The sequence below is a fragment of the Salmo salar genome, chromosome ssa23 (assembly GCF_905237065.1).
Source record: "Salmo salar chromosome ssa23, Ssal_v3.1, whole genome shotgun sequence".
NCBI classification, from domain to species: domain Eukaryota; kingdom Metazoa; phylum Chordata; class Actinopteri; order Salmoniformes; family Salmonidae; genus Salmo; species Salmo salar.
The window spans coordinates 37,052,612-37,076,412 of NC_059464.1; the positions used below are offsets into that span (position 1 = coordinate 37,052,612).

At 42.5% G+C, this 23,801-nt stretch overlaps 1 protein-coding gene and 1 pseudogene across 2 annotated transcripts; both read right to left on the reverse strand.

The window, feature by feature from the left end:
- Window positions 1-673: 673 nt before the first annotated feature.
- On the reverse strand, window positions 674-22,174 carry cdhr5b (cadherin-related family member 5b). Of its 2 annotated transcripts, XM_014169906.2 has the most exons (15): window positions 21,867-22,174; window positions 12,484-12,659; window positions 12,223-12,273; window positions 11,600-11,689; window positions 11,271-11,357; window positions 11,070-11,168; window positions 10,740-10,916; window positions 10,456-10,546; window positions 10,166-10,263; window positions 9,511-9,717; window positions 8,942-9,058; window positions 8,730-8,796; window positions 8,348-8,524; window positions 4,729-4,904; window positions 674-4,338 (listed from the first exon to the last, which is right to left on the reverse strand). In XM_014169906.2, the coding sequence occupies exons 1-15, from the start codon at window positions 21,955-21,957 to the stop codon at window positions 3,784-3,786; spliced, it is 2,259 nt and encodes a 752-aa protein (XP_014025381.2). In that variant the 5' UTR covers window positions 21,958-22,174; the 3' UTR covers window positions 674-3,783. The 2 variants fall into 2 exon arrangements, with proteins under 2 accessions (XP_014025381.2, XP_014025382.2); XM_014169907.2 differs by lacking the exon at window positions 8,348-8,524.
- Window positions 5,614-5,672, reverse strand: LOC123729956 (uncharacterized; annotated as a pseudogene).
- Window positions 22,175-23,801: the final 1,627 nt, after the last annotated feature.

Sequence of the window (23,801 nt, forward strand, 5' to 3'; positions counted from 1 at the left end):
CTGATTGGGTGTAGTTGTGAAGTTGCACCAACAGCGATGTTTATCACAATTTGTTATGGTTTTGCTGTTGCCATGAGGAAATGAATGTGATTTCCTTTGAATTTTGAATCACTTCAGCACATCCCCATCTATATGGACTCAGCATGCCCACTACATGCTTTTCGTCCTGCATACATTTATACATGTGTATTATTCAATGTTATGAGGATATTACTTCCTATTCAGATTTGGAATTTGACATTAGGTATTAAGATAATAGTGATATTGCTGATACATGAATGCGTGTGGGGTCGTTAGGCACAACGTTATTTTGGTAATTCGACACAAGTACTGCAGTGACAAATAGCTAACATTTTTATTCAGTCCCTGTGATGGATTGGATTGAGAAGTGGACTTGTTCTCCCCAGGTATGTCATGGGTTAAGATGTTCTATGTTTGTGAGAATGAGTACATCTATGATTATTGTACATGGATTATTATTTTATTAGAGTACAAAGTGCACTTGTTTGCATCAGTATATTGCTCTTTACAGCCCCTGGCTGCTGGTAACCAGGGCCTTATCATAAACAAGCACTAACAATGGAGGACTTGTTGCTATCAGCATCTGTACTGCCACGTTTTTACATTCAGGTGTCTGTATTATCAAACTCATGTGAGACATGATCATTCGATATTTGGTTTGTCAAATCATACTTGAGTTCTTTATTATTACATAAATAATTTTATTTTTAACATCCATTATTTACAAAGATACAAGAAAGTTGAAGCTTAAGTTCAAGCCATGAATGATCTTACCCGAACAATGGGAAAACAAAATGAGTAAACATTGCACTTAATGTTATTTTTTTCTGTTTGTTTTTGTGTATGATAACACATTTTCTAATAGTACTGTATCAAGCAATAAAGTGAGTTACTGATTAGTGAACAGCAGAGTTTCGGTAAGCAACAAGGAAGCATGACTCCGATGTGTACCAGGGTCAAAGCTCCACATGATTAGTAATGGCTTCTACTGTAGAGCAAGTATGGCAGGACTAAATGTTTCCAGTATTGATGAGAAAGCAGCAGAAGTTCTAACATGTTGTCCAATATAATAGTAGTCTAAAACCTCGTTCCTGCAGTCAAATGACCAAATCGCCCTCTAGTGGCCTCATGGGTGAAATGTTATTCATATTTTTCAAAATGTCATAATTAATAAACATAATTTAAAAAAATCTGTTGAAAATCCAGTGTTTCTATGTCAACTGGTTTTGTTATATTTCAATCTGCTGTGATGTATATAAAGTGTAATATTGGTATGCTCAAAATTGAATACATTTCAACTCAATATCTGACATGATGCAGGTGTCTTCTTTTTTTAAGCCCATAACCATGTGTGTGAAGTGTATACTTTGTTTCAAAGTAGATTTGTTTAAAACTACCAAGAAACACTCTGTGTGACCCTGATTTAGCCCACTGCAGTAAAAGGTTGATGTGATGCTTCAGACAGGTGGGATCCTGGTGCAGAAAAAAGCATTTCTTTCTTTCACATACAATACAGTACTTCAGAGGCCTCATTTATAAATGTTGCGTACATACAAAATATACCCCGAAACAGTTTTGGGGCATTTATCAAAATTTAACTTGGTGTGCGGTGAGAATGTCCCTCCAAGGAAACTTTACACCATGCGCACACACATTGTCTAGTGGTTGAAGTATTGTATTGCAAGCAGGCCAGTAATGCCGTGTTCACGTGCTCATCGGAACTAGGAAACTCAGAAATGTCTGACTTGCTAACAGGTTGAACGCGACACGTGTATAACTACAACTAGTTGGCAAGTCAAAAATGTGCTAGTTTTCTAGCTCCGACTAGCATGTGAACGCGGCATAAGTATTTTGTGCCAATGGTTGCTATTATGATACGCTTATTCATAAAAACATAATAACAACATAATAACAACATTTCTATTTAATTTTTTTGAATGATTAGACAGGAATCTATTCCTATTTATTTTATTTTCCTAACCATTTTCCTAACCTGTGGCTCAGTTGGTAGAGCATGGTGTTTTCAACGCCAGCATGGTGTGTGCAACACCAGGGTTGTGGGTTCGATTCCCACGGGGGGCCAGTACCAAAAAAAGAAAATGCATGAAATGAAATGTATGCATTCACTACTGTAAGTCGCTCTTGATAAGAGCGTCTGCTAAATGACTAAAATGTAAATGCCTCGCCTTTTCTGGCCGTAATAGGTTATGCCGAGTTCATGTGCTATCGGAGTTATCGGAAGCTCCTAGTTCAGCGGGAATTTTCAGTTGAGCGATTCTCCACCTCGGAATCACAAGTGGGAAATTGAGTTGCTGAGTTGTGACGTTTCACCACTGACCTTTTACCTTTTCAACCAAAAGATGACAACAAATCAGTTTTTGACAACTAAAGCCTTACCAATATGGAGAATGTGGCTAGTTTGACCATATGTCAATGTTAAGGAAGCTAGCTAACCTTATTATTATCAATGTTAGCTAGCTTATCAAACTAGTTAAAATATTTTTGGTTGATGAATTGTTCCAACTTCAAAGGCATGTGAACACATTCATGTTGGACTTATGACTTCACACTTTCCAGTTTACAATTTCCAATGAGCACATGAAGCCACTCTGTGTTTTTCCGAAGAAGCCATACAAAAAAATGTGCCTCCCATGTACATCTCTCATTTAATTGGGCCTAGTAGCCTAATAAATAGATAGACTATGATTTCCAAGTTTTGCTTTATGCAATCTCATAGGAAGCCAGTTTATAGCCAGCCTACAGTCAAATTTAACAGGTGAACATGCAGACAGTTAATATCTTACTTTGAAATATGTATGCTACTACTGTTAAAAGCCTAGAATTCGTGGGCAGTCCAGCATATTAGGTTGGGGGGAAAGTCAATGTAAAACATTGTTGAAGTCAAATGTTCGGCTGACAGGTCCACAACAATTTACCATCGTTTTCTCGTTCAGAAATTGTCACAGTCCTTTGCTAAATACAGCATAAGTTACTGCAAAAGATTAAAACAGTCTGCCAACACAGTAAATAGACCAGTAGTTTTTAAGTAAAATGCTACAGCTCTCAGTTTTATGCAAAAGACAAATTGTTGTTCAATATTTTGTGTATCAATCGATTATTGTGTTTCTATCTCCTGTCTTGGTATAGGCTTAAATAGGCTATGATGTCACGCTCCTGTTGCTCAGCAATACTGTAGCCTATACCCATACTGTCAAAGTAAAATTGTTTTGAATATACAATCATTAAAGTGTTTGGCACTCACTATAGGCAGCATGAATGTTAAGTTTGAAAAAGTCACTGTAAAAGACAAACATTCTGCTCACACCTCTACAAAATGTGATCACATGTCCCATTGCTCTTTCTTTCAGAAACCTACGTGGCCTAATTCCAATAGTTCCAAATTATACAGCAAATAAAGGGCATTATTGTCACTATAAAAGGTGAATGGAGGGACTTTTTCTGACAGAGTTAGAATGCTTGTTCATGTGTGCACAGTTTTACGACAGGTCTGAATTATAACGGCAAAAATGTGTATGTAGAAAATGTGCCAAATTTAGAAATCTCAATATTTTTAGACGTACGTATTATTTTCAGAAATGGCGCACACGGATATTTAGTGTAGAATTTACACAACAATTATAAATGGGGCCCCAGTTGCGCAAGATTTAGCTTACCCGGTACAACTGAACGAAAAAAAGCAAACCTCACCCACCCAAACAGACAAGGCAAGCTAAATCCAGTGCAGGCCTACCCCTCTACTCCTCACAGGTCAGACGTCTGGATTTTTTCCTTCTCAGAATTCTCAAACCTCACCCCACGGCCATCATCCATATCAGCATCAGAGAACAACACCTTTGGGGTCTGTGGTGACGAGTTGTCATATTCTTCTTCCTCCTCTCTAAACCCCTCCTCTTCCTCATCATCATCATCGTCGTCACCTTCCCGCTCCCCATTGTCAGGTATGATGACCACTTCCTCCTTGGCATTGGGGTCGATGTCCTCTTTGAACCAGACTGACTTGTAGCCCTCCTCCACGCGCCTCTCTTTGGTCAGAATGGGCTTCACCTCCTTCTCGCTGTCGGCCTTATCAGACCCTGCCAGGCTGCTGGTGTCAAGCAGGAGGTTGGAGTACAGTGGAGCCGAGACCTTCATGACAGTCTCCTCCACAGCTTTGGAGGTCACTCCATTCCCGATGGATCGCTTCCCATCCATCTCCTCTGGGCCTTTGGATCCCACGCTGCCAGTGTCCCCGTCATTCTGGAAGCCCTCGTTGGTGTATTGCACCCCGTCCTTGAGTCCGCCGGGACCTTTCCCAAGCTGCAAACAAGCAATGTACCAGTCAGAAAATACTGAATTTAGGGAGGCAGAGCAAAAATCTTTAACACAAATATATATTTTTTGCCATCAATTGATTACTACACTTCAAAATTATTTTTAGCTGTCCACAGAGGATAACCCTTTTTGTTTCCAGGTAGAACCATTTTTGTTTCCAGGTAGAACCCTTTTAGGTTCCATGTAGAACCCTCTGTGGGGTTCTAAATGGAACTCAAAAGAGTTCTACCTGGACCCAAAAGGTGTTCTTCAAAGGGTTATCATATGGGGACAGTCGAATAACCCTTTAAGGTTCAAGATAGCACCTTTTGTTCTGAGTGTTGCTTTTAAAAGCTTTGCATTGCTATTTCTTCTTGCAGTGTAGAATGAACTCACAGAGCTACGGAAGATGCTGGCCTCTGACAGCTTCCTCCAATCTGTCTTGCCCTTCTGGATGCGGAAGACGAGCAGGCCGATGACGACCATAGAGATGACCAGTAACACAGCCAGGCTAGCACCCAGGGCAGCCATGTCCCCAGGACCATATCCACCTGGGGCCCCAAGAACCCCTTCTGCAGGGCCGAGGTCAAACACAATGTTTAAAACATGCCGCCCCTCACAGAAGTAAATACAACACAAGAATGGACATTGGCATCCAGCCAACATGTCTACAGGACAGCCATCTTGGTCAGGGAAAACGTTCTTTCTAGAGACTAATCAAATATGGTAAAATATTGTATAATATTGTATATATGCATCTCTATGGCCCACTCCCCCCTAAAACACCTACAAAAGGTGGATTAGGGAAGGGGTTTAACAATAACCAGAGGAATGTCCAAAGAAATACCTCTAATGTTATGTGTGAGTATAATTTCAGCAAGTTTGGGTAAGCTCAGGTTTGCAACCTTTGAACATTGGTTTTACAATCAGTGAATGGCTTTTGGGAGAGGTTGACAAGCCATGCGAAAGGACTGTATATGACCTTGTGTAAGAAGCATAGGCAGCAGCAATAGGCATTATCAGTGCGGTTGTGTTTGGAGTCTCCTGAGAGAAAAAGAAGGGTGGTTAGGGGATACCCACATGAAAAAATACTATAGTATACTATGGTATAAATACTGTAGTATTGCTATATTTATATACTATAGTATTCACTGTAGTAATTACTGTAGTGTTTCTGCAGACATGATTGTAGTATACTGTAATAATTACTGTAGTGTTCTTGAGGACATTTCTGTAGTATTTACTACAGCGTTTTTATTTGATTATCTTTGACATAGAAGTGGGGGCTTTCTCCTTGAGGAAACCTACTGGACAAATACAAAAATAGCAGTTTTCCATTACCTGTAGGTAGGTAGGACTGGAGGAGTCTGAACAGATAGTTCAGAGCTTCTGCTCTTCTCTATAACCAGTAGGTAGGCAGGGAGTACTGGAGCCTGATTGGATAGTTCAGATTCTAGTATTTTCTATCCATGCCATTTCATGGGATGAGAGGGGGAGGCAAGGCAGTCAGAGGGCAAGGAGGGAGGATGTGTTTAACTCAAGGCTTGTTATTAAGGGTGCAGTGGATGGGTGGGGGGAGTTCATTAGGTACACCAATTTAGTTCTGGGTCAGACCCACCTTTGCCTCCAGAACAGCTTGAAATGGAATCGTTACTCAATTGGTATCAAGGGACCTAACGTGTACCGTTGACACCAGGTAGGGTGGGGCCGTGGACTCATGCTTCTTACGCTAAATCCTGACTCTCAAAATTAAATTAAATACAATTTTCTTTGTCACATGCGCCGAATACCTTACTATGAAATGCTTACTTACAAGCCGTTAACCAACAATGCAGTTTTAAGAAAAATACGAGTTAAGAAAAATATTTACTAAATAAACTGAAGTAAAAAATAAAAGAGCAACAATAAATAGGGCTCCCGAGTGGCGCAGCGGTCTAAGGCTAGAGGCGTCATTACAGACACCCTGGTTCGATTCCTGGCTGTGATTGGGAGTCCCATAGGGCGATGCACAATTGGCCCAGCGTCTTCCGGGTTTGGCCGGTGTAGGCCGTCATTGTTAATAACAATTTGTTCTTAACTGACTTGGTAAGTTAAATAAAGGTTAATATTTTTTATATATATTTAAAAATAACAATAACGAGGCTGTATTCAGGGGTTACCAGTACCGAGTCAATGTGTGGGGGTACAGGTTTGTCGAGGTTATTAAGGTAATATATACATATAGGTAGGGGTAAAATGACTATGCATAGATAATAGATAATAAAGAATGAGTAGCAGCTGTGTAAAAAAAGAGGGGGGGGGTCAATGCAAATAGTCCAGGTAGCCATTTGATTAGCTGTTCAGCAGTCTTATGGCTTGGTGGTAGAAGCTGTTAAGAAGGCTTTTGGACCTTGACTTTGCGCTCTGGTACCACTTGCTATGCGGTAGCAGAAAGAACAGTCCATGAGTAGGGTGGCTGGAGTCTTTGGCAATTTTCAGGGCCTTCCTCTGACACCGCCTGGTATTGAAGTCCTGGATGGCAGGAAGCTTGGCCTCAGGATATACTGGGCCGTACTCACTACGCTCTATAGCGCCTTGCGGTCATAGGCCGAGCAGTTGCCATACCAGGCGGTGCAACCAGTCAGGATGCTCTCGATGGTGCAGCTGTATAACTTTTTGAGGATTTGAGGACCCATGCCAAATATTTTCAGTCAGGAATAGGCTGATGACTCTGCCATAATCATGCCACAACAGGAACCAGGATTTGTCGGACCAGGCAAAGTTTTTCCACTCTTCAGTTGTCCAGTGTTGGTGATCACGTGTCCACTGGAGCCGCTTCTTCTTGTTTTTAGCTGATGGAAGTGAAACCCGGTGTGGTCGTCTGCTGCAGTAGCCCATCTGTGACAAGGACGGACGAGTTGTGCATTCCCGAGATGCCGTTCTGCACACCCCTGTTGTACTGCGCCGTTATTTGCTAGTTTGTGACCCGCCTGTTAGCTTGTATAATTTATGCCATTCTCCTTTGACCTCTCATCAACTAGCTGTTTTTTCGCCCACAAGACTGCCGCTGATTGGATGTTTTTTGTTTGTCGCACCATTCTTGGTAAATCCTAGACACTGTCGTGTGTGAAAAGCCCAGGAGGCCGGACGTTTCTTAGATACTGGAACTGGCGTGCTTGGCACTGACGATCATACCAAGCTCAAAGTTGCTTAGGTCACTAGTTTTTCCCATTCTAACTTTCAATCAAACAGTAACTGAATGCCTCGATGCCTGTCTGCCACATAACTCGCTGTCTGTAGGAGTGAACCAAATGGAGGTGTACCTAATAAATGCATATCGTTTTGCAAAAAAACATTTTAATTAATATCTAAATTCAATTTTTTTAAATTGTATTTATATTTTATATATTTCTTTATTTTTGTTAATAAAGGAAAGAAGAGTGCCAACGAGATGAGTTAAAAGTAGTTTGTGGGAGAAGAGTTAAAATAGCAGCAGAGTTTAGAAAGGTAAAAGTGTAAAGAACTGTTTGTAGATGCCAATAATGTTTAGTAAGTGGGAGGGGAGGGGGAGGATCCGAACCCGGATTAGGGTAAGGGTTGGGGATAGTGTGGCACAAATTGGGATATGGTGGATAGGAATGGGTGGGGTGTATGCAAATTAAATCCTGTAGTATTACTATAGTTAAAAACTATAGTGTTTTTGCAGACACTGTAGTGTTTTTGCATTATTTACTTGACTTTAGTACTACAGTGTTTAAATGTGGATAATACTGTAGTATTTACTATCGTATCCTCCAATATACTACAAAATTATAAAGTAAGCTCAACACAATCAAGGGGATACTACAGTGTGTAGTATAATATTCTACAGTATACTACAAGATTCTAAAGTAAGTACTAGACATGATAGAGGGATACTACAGTATGGAGTATAGTATTCTACAGTATACTACCATTTACTACAGTTTACTAGAGAATTCTATAGTAAATACTATAATATTCTATAGTAAACTGTAGTATTTTTCCATGTGGGTACCTGTTGTGAAGTTGATGGCAGCATGGGTGGCAGTAGCCATGTCAGTGGTGGCCATGTCAGTGGTGGCCATATCAGTGGTGGCCATGTCAGTGGTGGCCATGTCAGTAGTGGCCATGTCAGTGGTGGCCATAACAGTGGTGGTCATGTCAGTGGTAGTTGGGGCCATGGTTGTAATCCCTGGGAGGAGAGCAGTGTCAGCAGCTGTTCAGCATGGACCCCCTCCCTGTCCCTCACCAGGGTTATTAATAGCATAGCATGGAGAATGACATAGGGCGGCAATAGCACGTGATTTGCGTGTAATTAATGGAGAGCAGGGATGGTAATGGACAACCAGCATTATTTATAACTATGTAAGTATATTAGCTACATTAATGGGTTTTACCTGGCATGACCTCCACCTTGAGAGATGCTGTAGTTGATTCTGCATTGGATGAGTCGATGGCATGCAACTGAGCAAACAAACAAAAAGTTAAACATTGAAAGTCTAAGTACAAGATCGTTTTTTTTACGTCTTACTCAAACACCTACAGTAGACTTTACTCCAGTTTATTTGTAGGTTGTTGTTTTGGCTTAAAAGGAACAGAACACACTCACATTCAAGGAAACAGTGCCTGGCATAACGTTTTTAGTCATGAGGATGAAGCCTTGCGGGGTAATGGAGAATTCATCATGGCTTCCCTGAACCTCATATCTCACATCAGGGTTGAAGCCCTGTAGAGAAGGATTGGTTAGCCATAATGTTAGATAGGGGAACCATGCAATAAGGTCCCTGAAATGGGAAATGTAAGATCACTAAAGATCATATTTAGAGTTAGTGTGATCAATATCATCTGTAGCATATTTGAGGTCTCAATAAAAAGTAAAATATCTCCAATAAATATCAAAGTCACACATTAATTGCAACCTTTTGTCAGAGATCTGTACTTTACATGTGCAATGTGTTTTCACTGCTACCGACACAAGGGAATATCATTTTACATTTTAGTCATTTAGCAGACACTCTTATCCAGAGCAACTTACAGTAGTGAATGCATACATTTCATTTCATGCATTTTTTTTTTTTTTTTTGTACTGGCCCCCCGTGGGAATCGAACCCACAACCCTGGCGTTGTAAACACCATGCTCTACTAACTGAGCCACAGGAATAGACCGATAGACCTTACATCAGCATAGTCTGTGTCCTTGGCCTGGACCCTGAGTGGCCTGTTTGTGGCTTTGCTTTCCAGAACCATGCTGTCTATGCCCGCGTCTGCAGAGATGAAGCCCTCATACTCCGTCTTCTCAAACTGCGGCGGGTTCACACTCTTTTTGACAACATCAATCGTGACCGTTGTGGTCGCGAACTGGTCGCCGTTGGTCGTCTGTAAAGCCTGAGAATAAAAACGTGTTAACATTTTCTATCAATGATTGTATCTGTGCCACAAAAACATAATCCTGTGATGTCAACTGCATAATTATATTAATTGCAATAAGAGGTTATTAACTATACACTTAGAAAAAAAGGGTTCCAAAAGGGTTCTGCTTCTGTCCCCATAGGAGAACCCTTTTTGGTTCGAGGTAGAACTATTTTGGGTTCCATATAGAACCCTCTGTGAAATGGCTTCTACAGGGAACCCAAAAGGGTTCCACCTGTAACCAAAAGGGTTCTACCTGGAACCAAAAGGAGTTCTTCAAAGGGTTCTCCTATGGGGACAACCGAAAAACCCTTTTCAATTCTAGATGGCACCTTTTTTTCTAAGCGTGTATAGACTATATGGTTGGCAGAGGTCTATATGGACATTATGGATTCATGAACTATTTCAGAAAAACTTTTATTACCAGAACTGTTAAGGTCAGTGGACCCGCTACATCCGCCGCTTTCAACATGGTGATGTCCCCAGTGTTTTGATTGATCTGAAAAATGCCAGATTCAGACCCTTAAAAATAGAAAAAAAGAAACGTGAGAGCCCTGTTAGTAGAGGTATTTTCATTGGAGAAGAAATGTGTTGTTGGCCAGGACTATAGGTGAGATAGTTGCTCTGTGAATGATAGCCGAGTCTGTCAGTATCAATGATCGTGATATTTCTGAGAGTATTTACATGTAAATGTTGAATATTCATGTTGCTTACCAGTTGGAAATCTGTACATTATCGGCACATTTAAGCCTTTGTCACCATCAATGGCACGCACCGGACCTGGCTGCAATGGCAATGCACCAACCTGGGATGTAAATGAGACTTTGCATGACTTACTGTGGCTACTGTTACTACTATTTCAATCCAACAATGTCATGGGCTAAGCTAAACACATAATGATGGCTAGCTGTACTGAGTGGATTGTGAATATTAGTCAAATGTATTATAAGATTATAACAACGTTGCTGTTTTTAGAGGAGGGAGGATGGTGGACGCACCTCTTGCTCTGTTAGGTTGACTTTTCCTGTATATCCAGAGCTGAGGCAAATTTTGGAAATGTCAACTATGGTTTCTGTGCAGGGCTGGAACCATGGTGGACGGTTGTCAATGTCCAAGATGTTGACTTGGATAGTGGTTGTGGCAGTGAATGAAGGTGGTGTGGATGTGGGGGTATCCTAAAAAAAACACAACAAAGGACTCGGTGAAGATCTAAAGCTTGGATGCCGTCAAAGAGATGATGGTTTCAACCAATACAGTTTATTATTCCACGGCCCCAAACAATCAATCACTTTCATTATAACAACTATAAAAACAGAACCAGCACTCACCTGAGCAGATAATATAAGTGTCACACTTGTCCCTGCGTCATAGTCAAGAACTTGTTGCACTAGTATATTTGGGCTGTTTTCTTGCAGTATAAAACCCTCCTGTGAGAATTTAAAAGGACGTTATTTTATTTAAGATAAGTTATGTATGGCTGGGAGGAGCATTCGCTCTCATATTTAGACAGGATGAGGATGGAGACTTACTGTATCTGGCACTAGGCTGTAATAGAGTCGATCCTTATCTGCATCTGTTGCTACAATTGCACCGACACTTTTGCCTACAGGTGACAACTGGTCCAAAGAAAATAACACAAACAGTATTTATTTCTGTCACTGTCCTATGAGTAGTTTTTAAATATTTTTTTAATATATAGAATAGAGTAAATGGAATCAGACATTCTACCATGAAACCTTAACCGGATTCTAGAAATATGGTAAAGTACTCATGGCTAGTATATCAAGATAAAAACGTGATCTTTCTTCCCTATGACTGATAATGAAGTACACTAACTGAGAAAGAAATATGCACTCACCTCATCAACATTAAGAGTGTACTGGCTTTCTGCAAATACTGGCGGGTTGTCATTCACATTCTCAATAAGTACCACTACTATTAGAGTGAGCTGGAATGAAGATCACATTTGAATTACTGACTCCATAGAGGTATATAAGTAAAATGAGGTTTAACTTAGGTTTAATATTGCATGCCATCTGTTATAAATCTAACGATATTTAAGGGTTTTGCCTCAAAAAAGGTCACAGTAGCTTTGAATAAATCTTTTTTAAGTAATTTTGGTCTTCAGGAGTGTTGTCCCTTGAGCACTACAGGTATACTGTATAATAGAAATCATGTGCTATTTGCACGTGAAAATGTCATGGAATGCAGTCTGGAATATTTCTCCATTTACACTTTGATAGTAAACTAAATGTACAGTGGATCTGTATGTGTATTCCATAAAATTACCATACACAAGTGTGTAGACTGAATGAATCTCAAATCCAAATAATTTTTATTATAAAGTCGATCATTGTATTATGGGCATTACTTTTTTATTGTAATGACTTTTTAAATGATTTATTTATTGGTCCAGCTTGCCCATACTGTAGCCACTCCCATTACATATCGATGATTAAAAGTACAAGAAAGTGCACTTACAAATTGATCACCTTTTCTACAAAGCAGGTCAACGGTGAAAGACGTGCTAGTCTGTGAAATAAACAAAATTACACATCAACGTCTCATCTGCATTATACAATTGACTATATTCATAATCAACTGCAAGAAAAGGGCTAATTAATGTGGAAAAGGCACCAGCAGAGCCAAGGGAATTAAGTGTACCCAACAACGCATGTGCCTTTCGTAGCTTAATCTAGATCCAAGATGAACACATATTCATGCTAAATAGTGATAACATACCTCATAGTCCAAAACCTTTATCGCTGTAAGATCATTGCCACTCAGACCGAAAGAGTCTGCAGGATTACTGGCAATAGTTAGGCTCACTTCTTCTTCTGTGGTGATTGTGGTCACAACAGCACCAATAACGTTGTTCTCTCTAATAGTGGGAGGCGCAGCCGTAGGCATGGAGCATACTGCAATGAAAGAGAGAAAAGACGTATAACAATGAATGAACAGTACCCAAATTATGTAACATAAAATAATTGTCTGTTTTCAATGAAAGTATCATTCAAGCAAAATGTGTTTGAACTCTATGGATATTATCCCACTGGGCAAACAACGTCATTTAAACATGGAGAATTGGGTAATATTTGGTGGATACAGTATGCTGATGAATGAGATTCCACAGACCTGCGACCCTGAACAAGCATGCTTTCTATGATTACATAAAAAGACATTTATAGTTACATTAGGGTAACCTCAACATGTGGCCATGGATGTGTTACTCATTTTATGGTTGAATAAAAATTGTTACATTCGTTTTCAAGATATCCTTAACATTAGGCTATTTACTGCCTTACAAAAGAAATATTGAATTGTGTTTGGTTGACAACGCAACCAAAAATCAACATTTAAAGGAGATGTATCTGCTGCTTGGATAGTTAGATCTGAGCCACTGGCTCAATCCTATTATTTTATGTATTTAACTTTTATTTTAGGTTGAGATGGAGACATGAATCCAACATATAATTTGTTAACCTGTAGAAAAGTTAAAAGGCTATTTAATGTATTGCAAAAATCCTGAATCCAAGATGGCGTAATTTTCTTCGACTCTTTTTTATATTTTTTTCTAAACCTCAACTTCAAAACACTCTCCTGCAACCCGCCTCACCCAATGTGGTGCGGAGCTGTTTTTTTCTAAAGTATTTTTATTCACCTCGAACTTGGAATCCCCCAACAGCAGCTAGCCAGCTCACTAGCTACTAGCTAGTAGCCACTGCTAGCGGTCATCAGCTAACCTTTAGCTCGGAAAGGTCTCGCCAGTTTGTACAATGAGACTCAAACCAGAGCATACCGGACCTATTTTCTCTCCATTTCCCCAGATTCCTACCGCAAACTCTGGACATTTTCACCTGGATCATCGCAGCTAGCTAGCTCCTATCCAAGTGACTACTGGCTAACGTCGGTCCCGGAACAAGCACCAATTAGCCTGGAGCTAGCCCACGCTAGGCCTTTTTCCCGGCTAGCTAAAGAGGCCCATCAGCCACTCCTGGGCTACAATACCCGGACCCCTTCTACTGCTGTTATGGTGCACGGAACCCCGCCGATCCTTCACGACTGGACTACGATGTAATCTGCTCGAGGGGGCATCGCGATGTCCCCTGAATGCCCATCTGCTAGCTACGGCCCACTAGCTGCTATCTGCGGCCCGCTAGCTGTCTAGAGCATATTGGACTGTTAGCTGTATAGATACATCGGCCAATTTCTTGGGCCACTATACCTATTTTGTCAATTGGACTTGGACCCCTCTGCTACTCGGAAGCCTACTAATTCATCACAACTGATCTATCGACGTCACCGCACGCGGAGGCTAAAACAGACTTTCCTCCATCGAGATGTCCCTCTAAGGCCCTTCTGCTAGCTTGCTAGCCCCGGTCTGCTAGCTGTCTGTATCGCCGTGTCTCCAACCAGCCCAACCACTCACTGGACCCCTATTGATCACCCGGCTACGCATGCCTCTCCCTAATATCAATATGCCTTGTCCATTACTGTCCTGGTTAGTGATTATTGCCTTATTTCACTGTAGAGACTCTAGCCCTGCTCAATATGCCTTAACCTACCATTTAGTTCCACCTCCCACATTTGCGGAGACATCACCTGGTTTAAATGTCTCTAGAGACAATATCTCTCTCATCATTACTCAATGCCTAGGTTTACCTCCAATGTACTCACATCCTACCATACCTCTGTCTGTACATTATGCCTTGAATCTATTCTCTCATGCCCAGAAACCTGCTCCTTTTACTCTCTGCTCTGAACGCACTAGACGACCAGTCCTGATAGCCTTTAGCCGTACCCTCATCCAACTCCTCCTCTGGTGATATAGAGGTTAATCCAGGCCCTGCAGTGCCTAGCTCCACACCTACTCCCCAGGTGTTCTCATTTGTTGACTTCTGTAACCGTAAAAGCCTTGGTTTCATGCATGTTAACATTAGAAGCCTCCTCCCTAAGTTTGTTTGATTCACTGCTTTAGCACACTCTGCCAACCTGGATGTCCTAGCCGTGTCTGAATCTTGGCTTAGGAAGTCCACCAAAAACCCGGAAATCTCCATCCCTAACTATAACATTTTCCGACAAGATAGAACTGACCAAAGGGGGCGGTGTTGCAATCTACTGCAGAGATAGCCTGCAGGGTTCTGTCTTACTATCCAGGTCTGTCCCGAAACAATTCGAACTTCTACTTTTAAAAATCCATCCTTCCAGAAACAAGTCTCTCAACGTTGCCGCTTGCTATAGACCACCAACTGCCCCCAGCTGTGCCCTGGACACCATATGTGAATTGATTGCCCCCCATCTATCTTCAGAGCTCATGCTGCTAGGTGACCTAAACTGGGACATGCTTAACACCCCGGCCATCCTACAATCTAAACTTGATGCCCTCAATCACACACAAATTATCAATGAACCCACCAGGTACAACCCCATATCCGTAAACTCGGGCACCCTCATAGATATCATCCTAACCAACTTGCCCTCCAAATACACCTCTGCTGTTTTCTACCAAGATCTCAGCGATCACTGCCTCATTGCCTGCATCCGTAATGGGTCTACGGTCAAACGACCACCACTCATCACTGTCAAACGCTCCCTAAAACACTTCAGCGAGCAGGCCTTTCTAATCGACCTGGCCCGGGTATCCTGGAAGGATATTGACCTCATCCCGTCAGTAGAGGATGCCTGGTTATTCTTTAAAAGTGCCTTCCTCACCATCTTAAATAAGCATGCCCCATTAAAAAAAATTGAACCAGGAATAGATATAGCCTTTGGTTCTCTCCAGACCTGACTGCCCTTGACCAGCACAAAAACATCCTGTGGCGTTCTGCTTTAGCATCGAACAGCCCCCGTGATATGCAACTTTTCAGGGAAGTTAGGAACAAATATGCACAGGCAGTTAGGAAAGCTAAGGCTAGCTTTTTCAAGCAGAAATTTGCATCCTGTAGTGTCCCATAACTCCAAAAAGTTATCCAGTGTCCCATAATTCCAAAAAGTTATGGGACACTGTAAAGTCCATGGAGAATAAGAGCACCTCCTCCCAGCTGCCCACTGCACTGAGGCTAGGAAACACTGTCACCACCGATAAATCCACTATAATTGAGAATTTCAATAAGCATTTTTCTACGGCTAGCCATGCTTTCCACCTGGCTACCCCTACCCCGATCAACTGCCCTCCTCCTGTCACAAATAATGTCGTTGTGTTGAAGGGAGGACCAATACGCAGCGGGAATGTGGATACTCATCTTTTTAATAAAACACGAGCAAAGCATCCACAGGAAAAAACAACAAACAATACTCACGACAAGAACAGTGTGGCAGGCTAAACAAAAGCAGTGCTCACAAACAACTACCCACAACCACAAAGAAAAACACACACCTGTTTATAGGACTCCCAATTAGAGGCAACTAGAAACACCTGCCTCCAATTGAGAGTCCAGCACCCAACCTACACATAGTAAACCTATCTAGAACCTACACACAACACAAACCCTCTGCCACGTCCTGACCAAAACTAATACAATTACTCCCTCTGCTGGTCAGGACGTGACAGTACCCCCCCCCCCCCCCCCAAAGGTGCAGACCCCGATTGCACCTAAAAGAAAAGACAAAAAACCCCAAACAACAAAAAAATATCCCCCTAAACTAAAGGGAGGGAAGGGAGGGTGGCTGCCGTCAACGATGGCACTGTGCTACACCCCCCCTCCCCAACCCACCTATATAGGAGGCGGCTCAGGTGCGGGACGTGGACCTCGCTCCACCTTCGGCATCGCCCACTTAGGCGGCGATGGCTGCGCCGGGCAGACGGGCCACTCTGGCTGGGCCGGAGGACAGGCGGGCCACTCTGGCTGGGCCTGAGGACAGGCGGGCCACTCTGGCTGGGCCGGAGGACAGGCGGGCCACTCTGGCTGGGCCGGAGGACAGGCGGGCCACTCTGGCTGGGCCGGAGGACAGGCGGGCCACTCTGGCTGGGCCGGAGGACAGGCGGGCCACTCTGGCTGGGCCGGAGGACAGGCGGGCAGCTCTGGCTGGGCCGGAGGACAGGCGGGCAGCTCTGGCGACTCCTGACTGGCGGGCAGCTCTGGTGGCTCCAGACTGGCGAGGCTGGGCTGACGCACTAGATGCCTGATGCATGGGGCTGGTACAGGACGTGCCAGCCTGGAGACACGCACCTCAAGGCTAGTGCGTGTAGCGGGAAACACTGGACCGTAGAGGCGCACTGGCGGTCTCGAGCGCAGGGTTGGCATCACCCCTTCAGGCTGGATGCCCACTCTCCCCTGGCACATGCGGGGCGCTGGTACTGCGCGCACCGGCCTGAAAATACCAGGCCTCACCACAGCACCTACCCCAAAGCACGGGACCTGTCCAGTCTGTTTCTGTCCAAAAAGGGTACGGGGAGCTGGCCTGGGTCTCCAATCTCGCCCCGCCAAACAGCCCTTGTGCCCCCCCCCAATTGTTTTTATTGGGGCTGCCTCTCGGGCTCCCTTACCCACCGTCTTCCCCAGTCCTCGCCAGAATTCCTCCGCTGCTTGGTCCTGGTATGGTGGGTATTTCTGTCACAACTAATGTCGTTGTGTTGAAGGGAGGACCAATACGCAGCGGGAATGTGGATACTCATCTTTTTAATAAAACACGAGCAAAGCATCCACAGGAAAAAACAATAAACAATACTCACGACAACAACAGTGTGGCAGGCTAAACAAAAACACACACCTGTTTATAGGACAACTAGAAACACCTGAGAGGCAACTAGAAACACCTGCCTCCAATTGAGAGTCCAGCACCCAACCTACACATAGAAAACCTACCTAGAACCTACACACAACACAAACCCTCTGCCACGTCCTGACCAAAACTAATACAATTACTCCCTCTGCTGGTCAGGACGTGACACCTCCCCCCACAGCAACTCGCCCAAACTCCCCCCCCCCCCACTTCTCCTTCACCCAAATCCAGATAGCTGATGTTCTGAAAGAGCTGCAAAATCTGGACCCCTACAAATCAGCCGGGCTAGACAATCTGGACACTCTCTTTCTAAAATTATGTGCCAAAATTGTTGCAACCCATATTACTAGCCTGTTCAACCTCTCTTTCGTATCGTCTGAGATTCCCATAGATTGGAAAGCTGTCGCGGTCATCCCCCTCTTCAAAGGGGGAGAAACTCTAGACCCAAACTGCTACAGATCTATATCTATTCTACCCTGCCTTTCTAAGGTCTTCGAAAGCCAAGATAACTAACAGATTACCGACCATTTTGAATCCCACCGTACCTTCTCCGCTATGCAATCTGGTTTCAGAGCTGGTCATGGGTGCACCTCAGCCACGCTCAAGGTCCTAAACAATATCATAACCGCCATCGATAAGAGACATTACTGTGCAGCCGTATTCATCGACCTGGCTAAGGCTTTTGACTCTGTCAATCACAACATTCTTATTGGCAGACTCAACAGCCTTGGTTTCTCAAATGATTGCCTCGCCTGGTTCACCAATTACCTCTCTGATAGAGTTCAGTGTGTCAAATCGGAGGGCCTGTTGTCCGGACCTCTGGCAGTCTCTATGGGGGTGCCACAGGGTTCAATTCTCGGGCCACCTCTCTTCTCTGTATACATCAATGATGTCGCTCTTCCTGCTGGTGATTCTTTGATGCACCTCTACGCAGATGACACCATTCTGTATACCTCTGGCCCGTCTTTGGACACTGTGTTATCTAACCTCCAGACGAGCATCAATGCCATACAACTCTCCTTCCGTGGCCTCCAACTGCTCTTAAACGCAAGTAAAACTAAATGCATGCTCTTCAACCGATCGCTACCCGCACTTGCCCGCTCATCCAGCATCACTACTCTGGACGGTTCTGACTTAGAATATGTGGACAACTACAAATACCTGGGTGTCTGGTTAGACTGTAAACTCTCCTTCCAGACTCACATTCAACACTTCCAATCCAAAATTAAATCTAGAATCGGCTTCCTATTTCGCATCCTTCACTCATGCTGCCAAACATACCCTCGTAAAACTGACTACCCTACCGATCCTCGACTTCGGCGATGTAATTTACAAAATAGCCTCCAAAACTCTACTCAAGAAATTGGATGCAGTCTATCACAGTGCCATCCGTTTTGTCACCAAAGCCCCATATACTACCCACCACTGCGACCTGTACTCTCTCGTTGGCTGGCCCTCGCTTCATATTCATCACCAAACCCACTGGCTCCAGGTCATCTACAAGTCTCTGCTAGGTAAAGCCCTGCCTTATCTCAGCTCACTGGTCACCATAGCAGCACCCACACGTAGCACGCGCTCCAGCAGGTATATCTCACTGGTCACCCCCAAAGCCAATTCTTTCCTTGGCCGCCTCTCCTTCCAGGTCTCTGCTACCAATGATTGGAACAAACTGCAAAAATCACTGAAGCTGGAGACTCTTAACATCCTCACTAGCACCAGCTGTCAGAGCAGCTCACAGATCACTGCACCTGTTCATAGCTCATCTGTAAATAGCCCATCCAATCTACCGCATCCCCATACTGTATTTATTTATTTATCTTGCTCCTTTTCACCCCAGTAATTCTACTTGCACATTCATCTTCTGCACATTCTACCATTCCAGTGTTTAATTGCTATATTGTAATTACTTCACCACCATGGCCTATTTATTGCCTTGCCTCTCTTATCCTACCTCATTTGCACATGCTGTATATAGACTTTTCTACTGTACTATTGATTGTATGTTTGTTTATTCCATGTGTAACTCTGTGTTGTTTTTATGTGTCGAACTGCTGTGCTTTATCTTGGCCAGGTCGCAGTTGCAAATGAAAACTTGTTCTCAACTAGCCTACCTGGTTAAATAAAGATGAAATAAAAAATAAAATAAAAAAAAGTGATACTGAATTGTGTTTGGTTGTCAATGCAACTGTCACGTCCTGACCATAGTAAGTTGTTATTTTCTATGGTAGAGTAGGTCAGGGCGTGACAGGGGGTGTTTGTCTGTTTTGTATTTCTATGTTCAGTTTCTAGTTTTGTATTTCTATGTTTTTTTTTTGTTGGTATGATCTCCAATTAGAGGCAGCTGGTTGTCGTTGTCTCTAATTGGAGGTCATATTTAAGCTGATGTTTGTCCCATCTGTTTTTGTGGGTGATTATTTTTGAGTAGTGTGTTTTCTCTCTGCGTCATGGTTTGTTGTTTTGTTATTTCAAGTATTTGGTGTATTGCATTTCGTTTCACGGATTAATAAAGATGTGGAACTACAAACACGCTGCGCCTTGGTCCAATCCTTTAGACAACCGTTACAGCAAACAAATATCAACATTTGAAGGAGATGCTTCTTCTGCTTGGATAGCTCCATCTGTGACACTGAGTCAATCTTTAATTCTAGTTTGTCTACAAATTAATAATTGAAATGTTGGATTCACATCTTAATTTTAACCAAAAATCTAAGTTAAAGAATAGGACTACATCAAATCAAACATTATATGCACATTAAATACGGTTGGATTTGATTTAATAAAAATTTTTAACATACATTTTTGGTTGAGATGGAGATCCAACATATTTATAATGAAATCAATCAAAGCTTGAAACCAATATCTATTGTCTATTTTTAGTTTAATCCTGGGCTGAATTTAAACAATAGCTGTTGATGACTTCCCAAATACTGTATGTGATTTATAAAGTATGGTTACACTTCATCTGCTCTGTTCAAAATCAAATGCGCCGAAAATGACAATGTTTTTATTTTACCAGACAAGTCAGTTAAGAACAAATTCTTATTTTCTTTGACGGCCTAGGAACAGTGGGTTAACTGCCTTGTTCAGGGGCAGAACGACAGATTTGTACCATGTCAGCTCGGGGATTCAAACTTGCAACCTTTCGGTTATTAGCCCAACGCTCTAACCACTAGGCTACGCTGCCCCCCCCAAAAAAAGTGTAGACTTTTCTGTGAAATGCTTACTTACAAGCCCTTTCCCAACAATGCAGTTAAAAAATTGAAAACGTACAAACAGATAAAAAGAAAATAGTAACACAATAAAATAACAATAACGAGGCTATATACAGGCTATATACAAGGTGTATCGGTACTGAGTCAGTGTACTGGGGTACGAGGTAGTTGGGGTGATTCATTCAAGTTAAAATGTACATGTAGGTTTGGTTAAGTGATTGAAGTACTATGTACACGTAGGTAGGGGTGAAAAGCAGATAGTCTGGGTAGCCGTTTAATTAACTGTTCAGAAGTCTTATAGCTTTGGGGTAGAAGCTGTTCAGAAGCCTTTTGGTCCCAGACTTGGTGCTCCATTACTGCTTGCCGTGCGATAGCAGAGAGAACAGACTGTGACTTGGGTGATGGAGTATTTGACAATTTTTTGGGCCTTCCTCTGACACCACCTGGTATACAGGTCCTGGATGGCATGGAGCTCGGTCCCTCTGTTGAGTCTAGCCTTTGGAATGACTTCGATAGCAATAGTGAATCTATTAAGTTAAGATTTCTCAACAATCATTCTCATGATAGCACGTTGGTTAAAGTCAGTGACAAATATCAAAGCTAAGCCGGGCTTGGTTACAACTCTGGATGGGTTAAAACTTGGTTAAAACTCGGGATAGCTGTAGATATATCAACTACAGTGGATATTACGTTGAAGATCAGATGTTATTTCAAATGTACAAATTCAACATATTTTATACAAGGTTTGTCTATGTTGAAAATTCGTTACCGGGATGACATAATCCTGTGGTTGAAATTTTACCCTCAAAACAACAGTTTACGTTGATAACTTTTTTCAAATCCAATGTATTTCCCACGTAGATTCCATGTCACAATAAGTTGGTAAATTACATTGAAACAACCAGTTTGTGCCAAGTGGGTAGCTTTACGGTTTGTGTAATTAAATAAGAAAATACAGGTAATACATATATAGCCTTAGTTTCATTGGTGATTAAAGGACTGAGAAAATGCTATATTTTTTTTATCAGAACTGTTTATTTGGGACAAATTCCAATTCCAAAATTAGAATTCCGAATTCAAAGTGTAAAAAAGTAATTGGACAACCAATCTGCAACATCTTTCAAAAGCTGCAGACCCTGAAGCTGTGTCCCTGTCAATGTCCAATAATAATTTCAGTTTAGAAATACTTACTCTGTTGTGCTTGAGTTGATCTGAGAAGCAAAAACACAAGCAGAAAGCTCAACACGGTCCTCAAAGTAAAGTGTGGATATTTCTTCTCCATTGCCCTGTTCAATTGTCCGATCAATCCTAATGAAATAAGGTAGGAATAGCAGGGCTTTTGTACCGACTTGTACTTGTCCGCATAAAGCAGTGACTATATTGCCTGAGGAGAGAGGACTGACTTTAGTCTCCACCTTTGTGACTATAAGGCTTATCTGCTGTTTTATGATCAGAGGAGAGGAGCATGTCTATGGTGGACTTTCCCCCCTCATAAAGATACACATCTGTTGTGGAGAAATCATACAATAATAAGAGCCACACGACTCATGTTTCACTCCTACGTGAAAGCGGATCTGTTTTTGAGGTTGAGATGAGATCTATTTGTCTGATCATTGTATGAGAAATTGCAAGTTATCTGTTTTGAGGGCAGTATGGGAGAAAGCGATGGACCTTTTTGTCCTATAAACTATAGTGTCCAGAGAATAGAACAAACCTGTAAAGTATAGTGAATAACCTGTAAGAAGAAATCATTTGAGGCATGATGACCTCCCTAAACTTGGAGGATTAAGCCCATGTAAAAATGATTTGATATATTTGTCATATTTTCTATTATGGAACTACTAGGCCACCGGGTCTGAATGACAATGAAAACAGGAATGTGTGGTGGCCTTTGGTCAGTAGCAACAAACTTCATGACTGTGTGCAGTAAATGTACAGCAACCATCCACACGAGGACAACAAATATCAGGAGTTACAAAGGCCTATATTACTGACTATCCAAATATCAACGTTACCTACTGCAGACACTACTTTAATGATTTGGGGAGAATTAGATCCATATGACAGGACATGACATGACAGGACAGGACAGGACAGGACAGGACAGGACAGGACAGGACAGGACAGGACAGGAGCTGAGAAAACGCTGGTTGGCTTGAACAAACAAGACGAACTGGCACAGACAGACAGAAAACACAGGTATAAATACCCAGGGGTTAAGTGGGGAAGATGGGCAACACCTGGAGGGGGGTGGAGGCAAGCACAAGGACAGGTGAAACATATCAGGGCGTGACATTAATAAGGAAACGATTAGTAGAAGATTGTTTCATCGTTTCGATGAAAGATGCTGGAGGACCTTTGAATGGGTGGAACACAAGGGCGTATACTATAGGATATAACCTAGTTTCAGAGATCATTTTACTCCTGTTCAGTCTCACTGCGTTCATCTGTGACTTTACACCACAAGACTATTCAACTCCACCCACCAAGTGCCACTGTCATACTATGATGATTTTCATTATTTGTTTTTATGTAGTTTTACGTAGTTATGTAGGCCAGGTGTGTGGACTGACTCTCTGACCAGATAGTGGCAAAAATAAACCCACTAAGCCTATACCAGTGGCGGTCAGTGCCGTTTAAGATGAGGAAGGACAATTTTTTTTCTTCTCATGAGCATTGCCTTTTTTCTAATTACTGTCACGTTATCCAAGATAGCAGGAAAGGGGTAAGTCCGGCGCAGGAGACTGAGGTCTGTTGAACAGATGTTTAATACAGCCAAAAGCAAACACAGCAACAAGGCAGGGTGCACAATCAACAAAAGGAAGGAGAACAGCTCCAAAATCCAAATAGACGGGGCGCAGCCCGGCAACCCTAATGCCTAACAAAATACGTTGCACAATCCAATACATACAGTAAACCTGCCACTACAATAAACGTAACAAGCAACAATCCCGCACGAATACCAAACAAAACAGACAAACTAAATACCCCCCACTAATGACAAACAAGGAACAGGTGCAGACTAAAACAGACATAACCAACAGACACTGAAACATGGATCGGTGGCAGCTAGTAGGCCGGCGACGACGACCGCCGAGCGCCACCCGACCGGGGATAGGCGCCACC

Coding starts and splice junctions, on each gene's coding strand:
- cdhr5b (XM_014169906.2), bottom strand. CDS start 21,957: ATGGAGAAGAAATATCCACACTTTACTTTGAGGACCGTGTTGAGCTTT. Junction 12,660..21,866: donor ATCAACTCAAGCACAACAGA/GTAAGTATTTCT, acceptor CTTTCATTGCAG/TATGCTCCATGCCTACGGCT. Junction 12,274..12,483: donor TAAAGGTTTTGGACTATGAG/GTATGTTATCAC, acceptor TTTATTTCACAG/ACTAGCACGTCTTTCACCGT.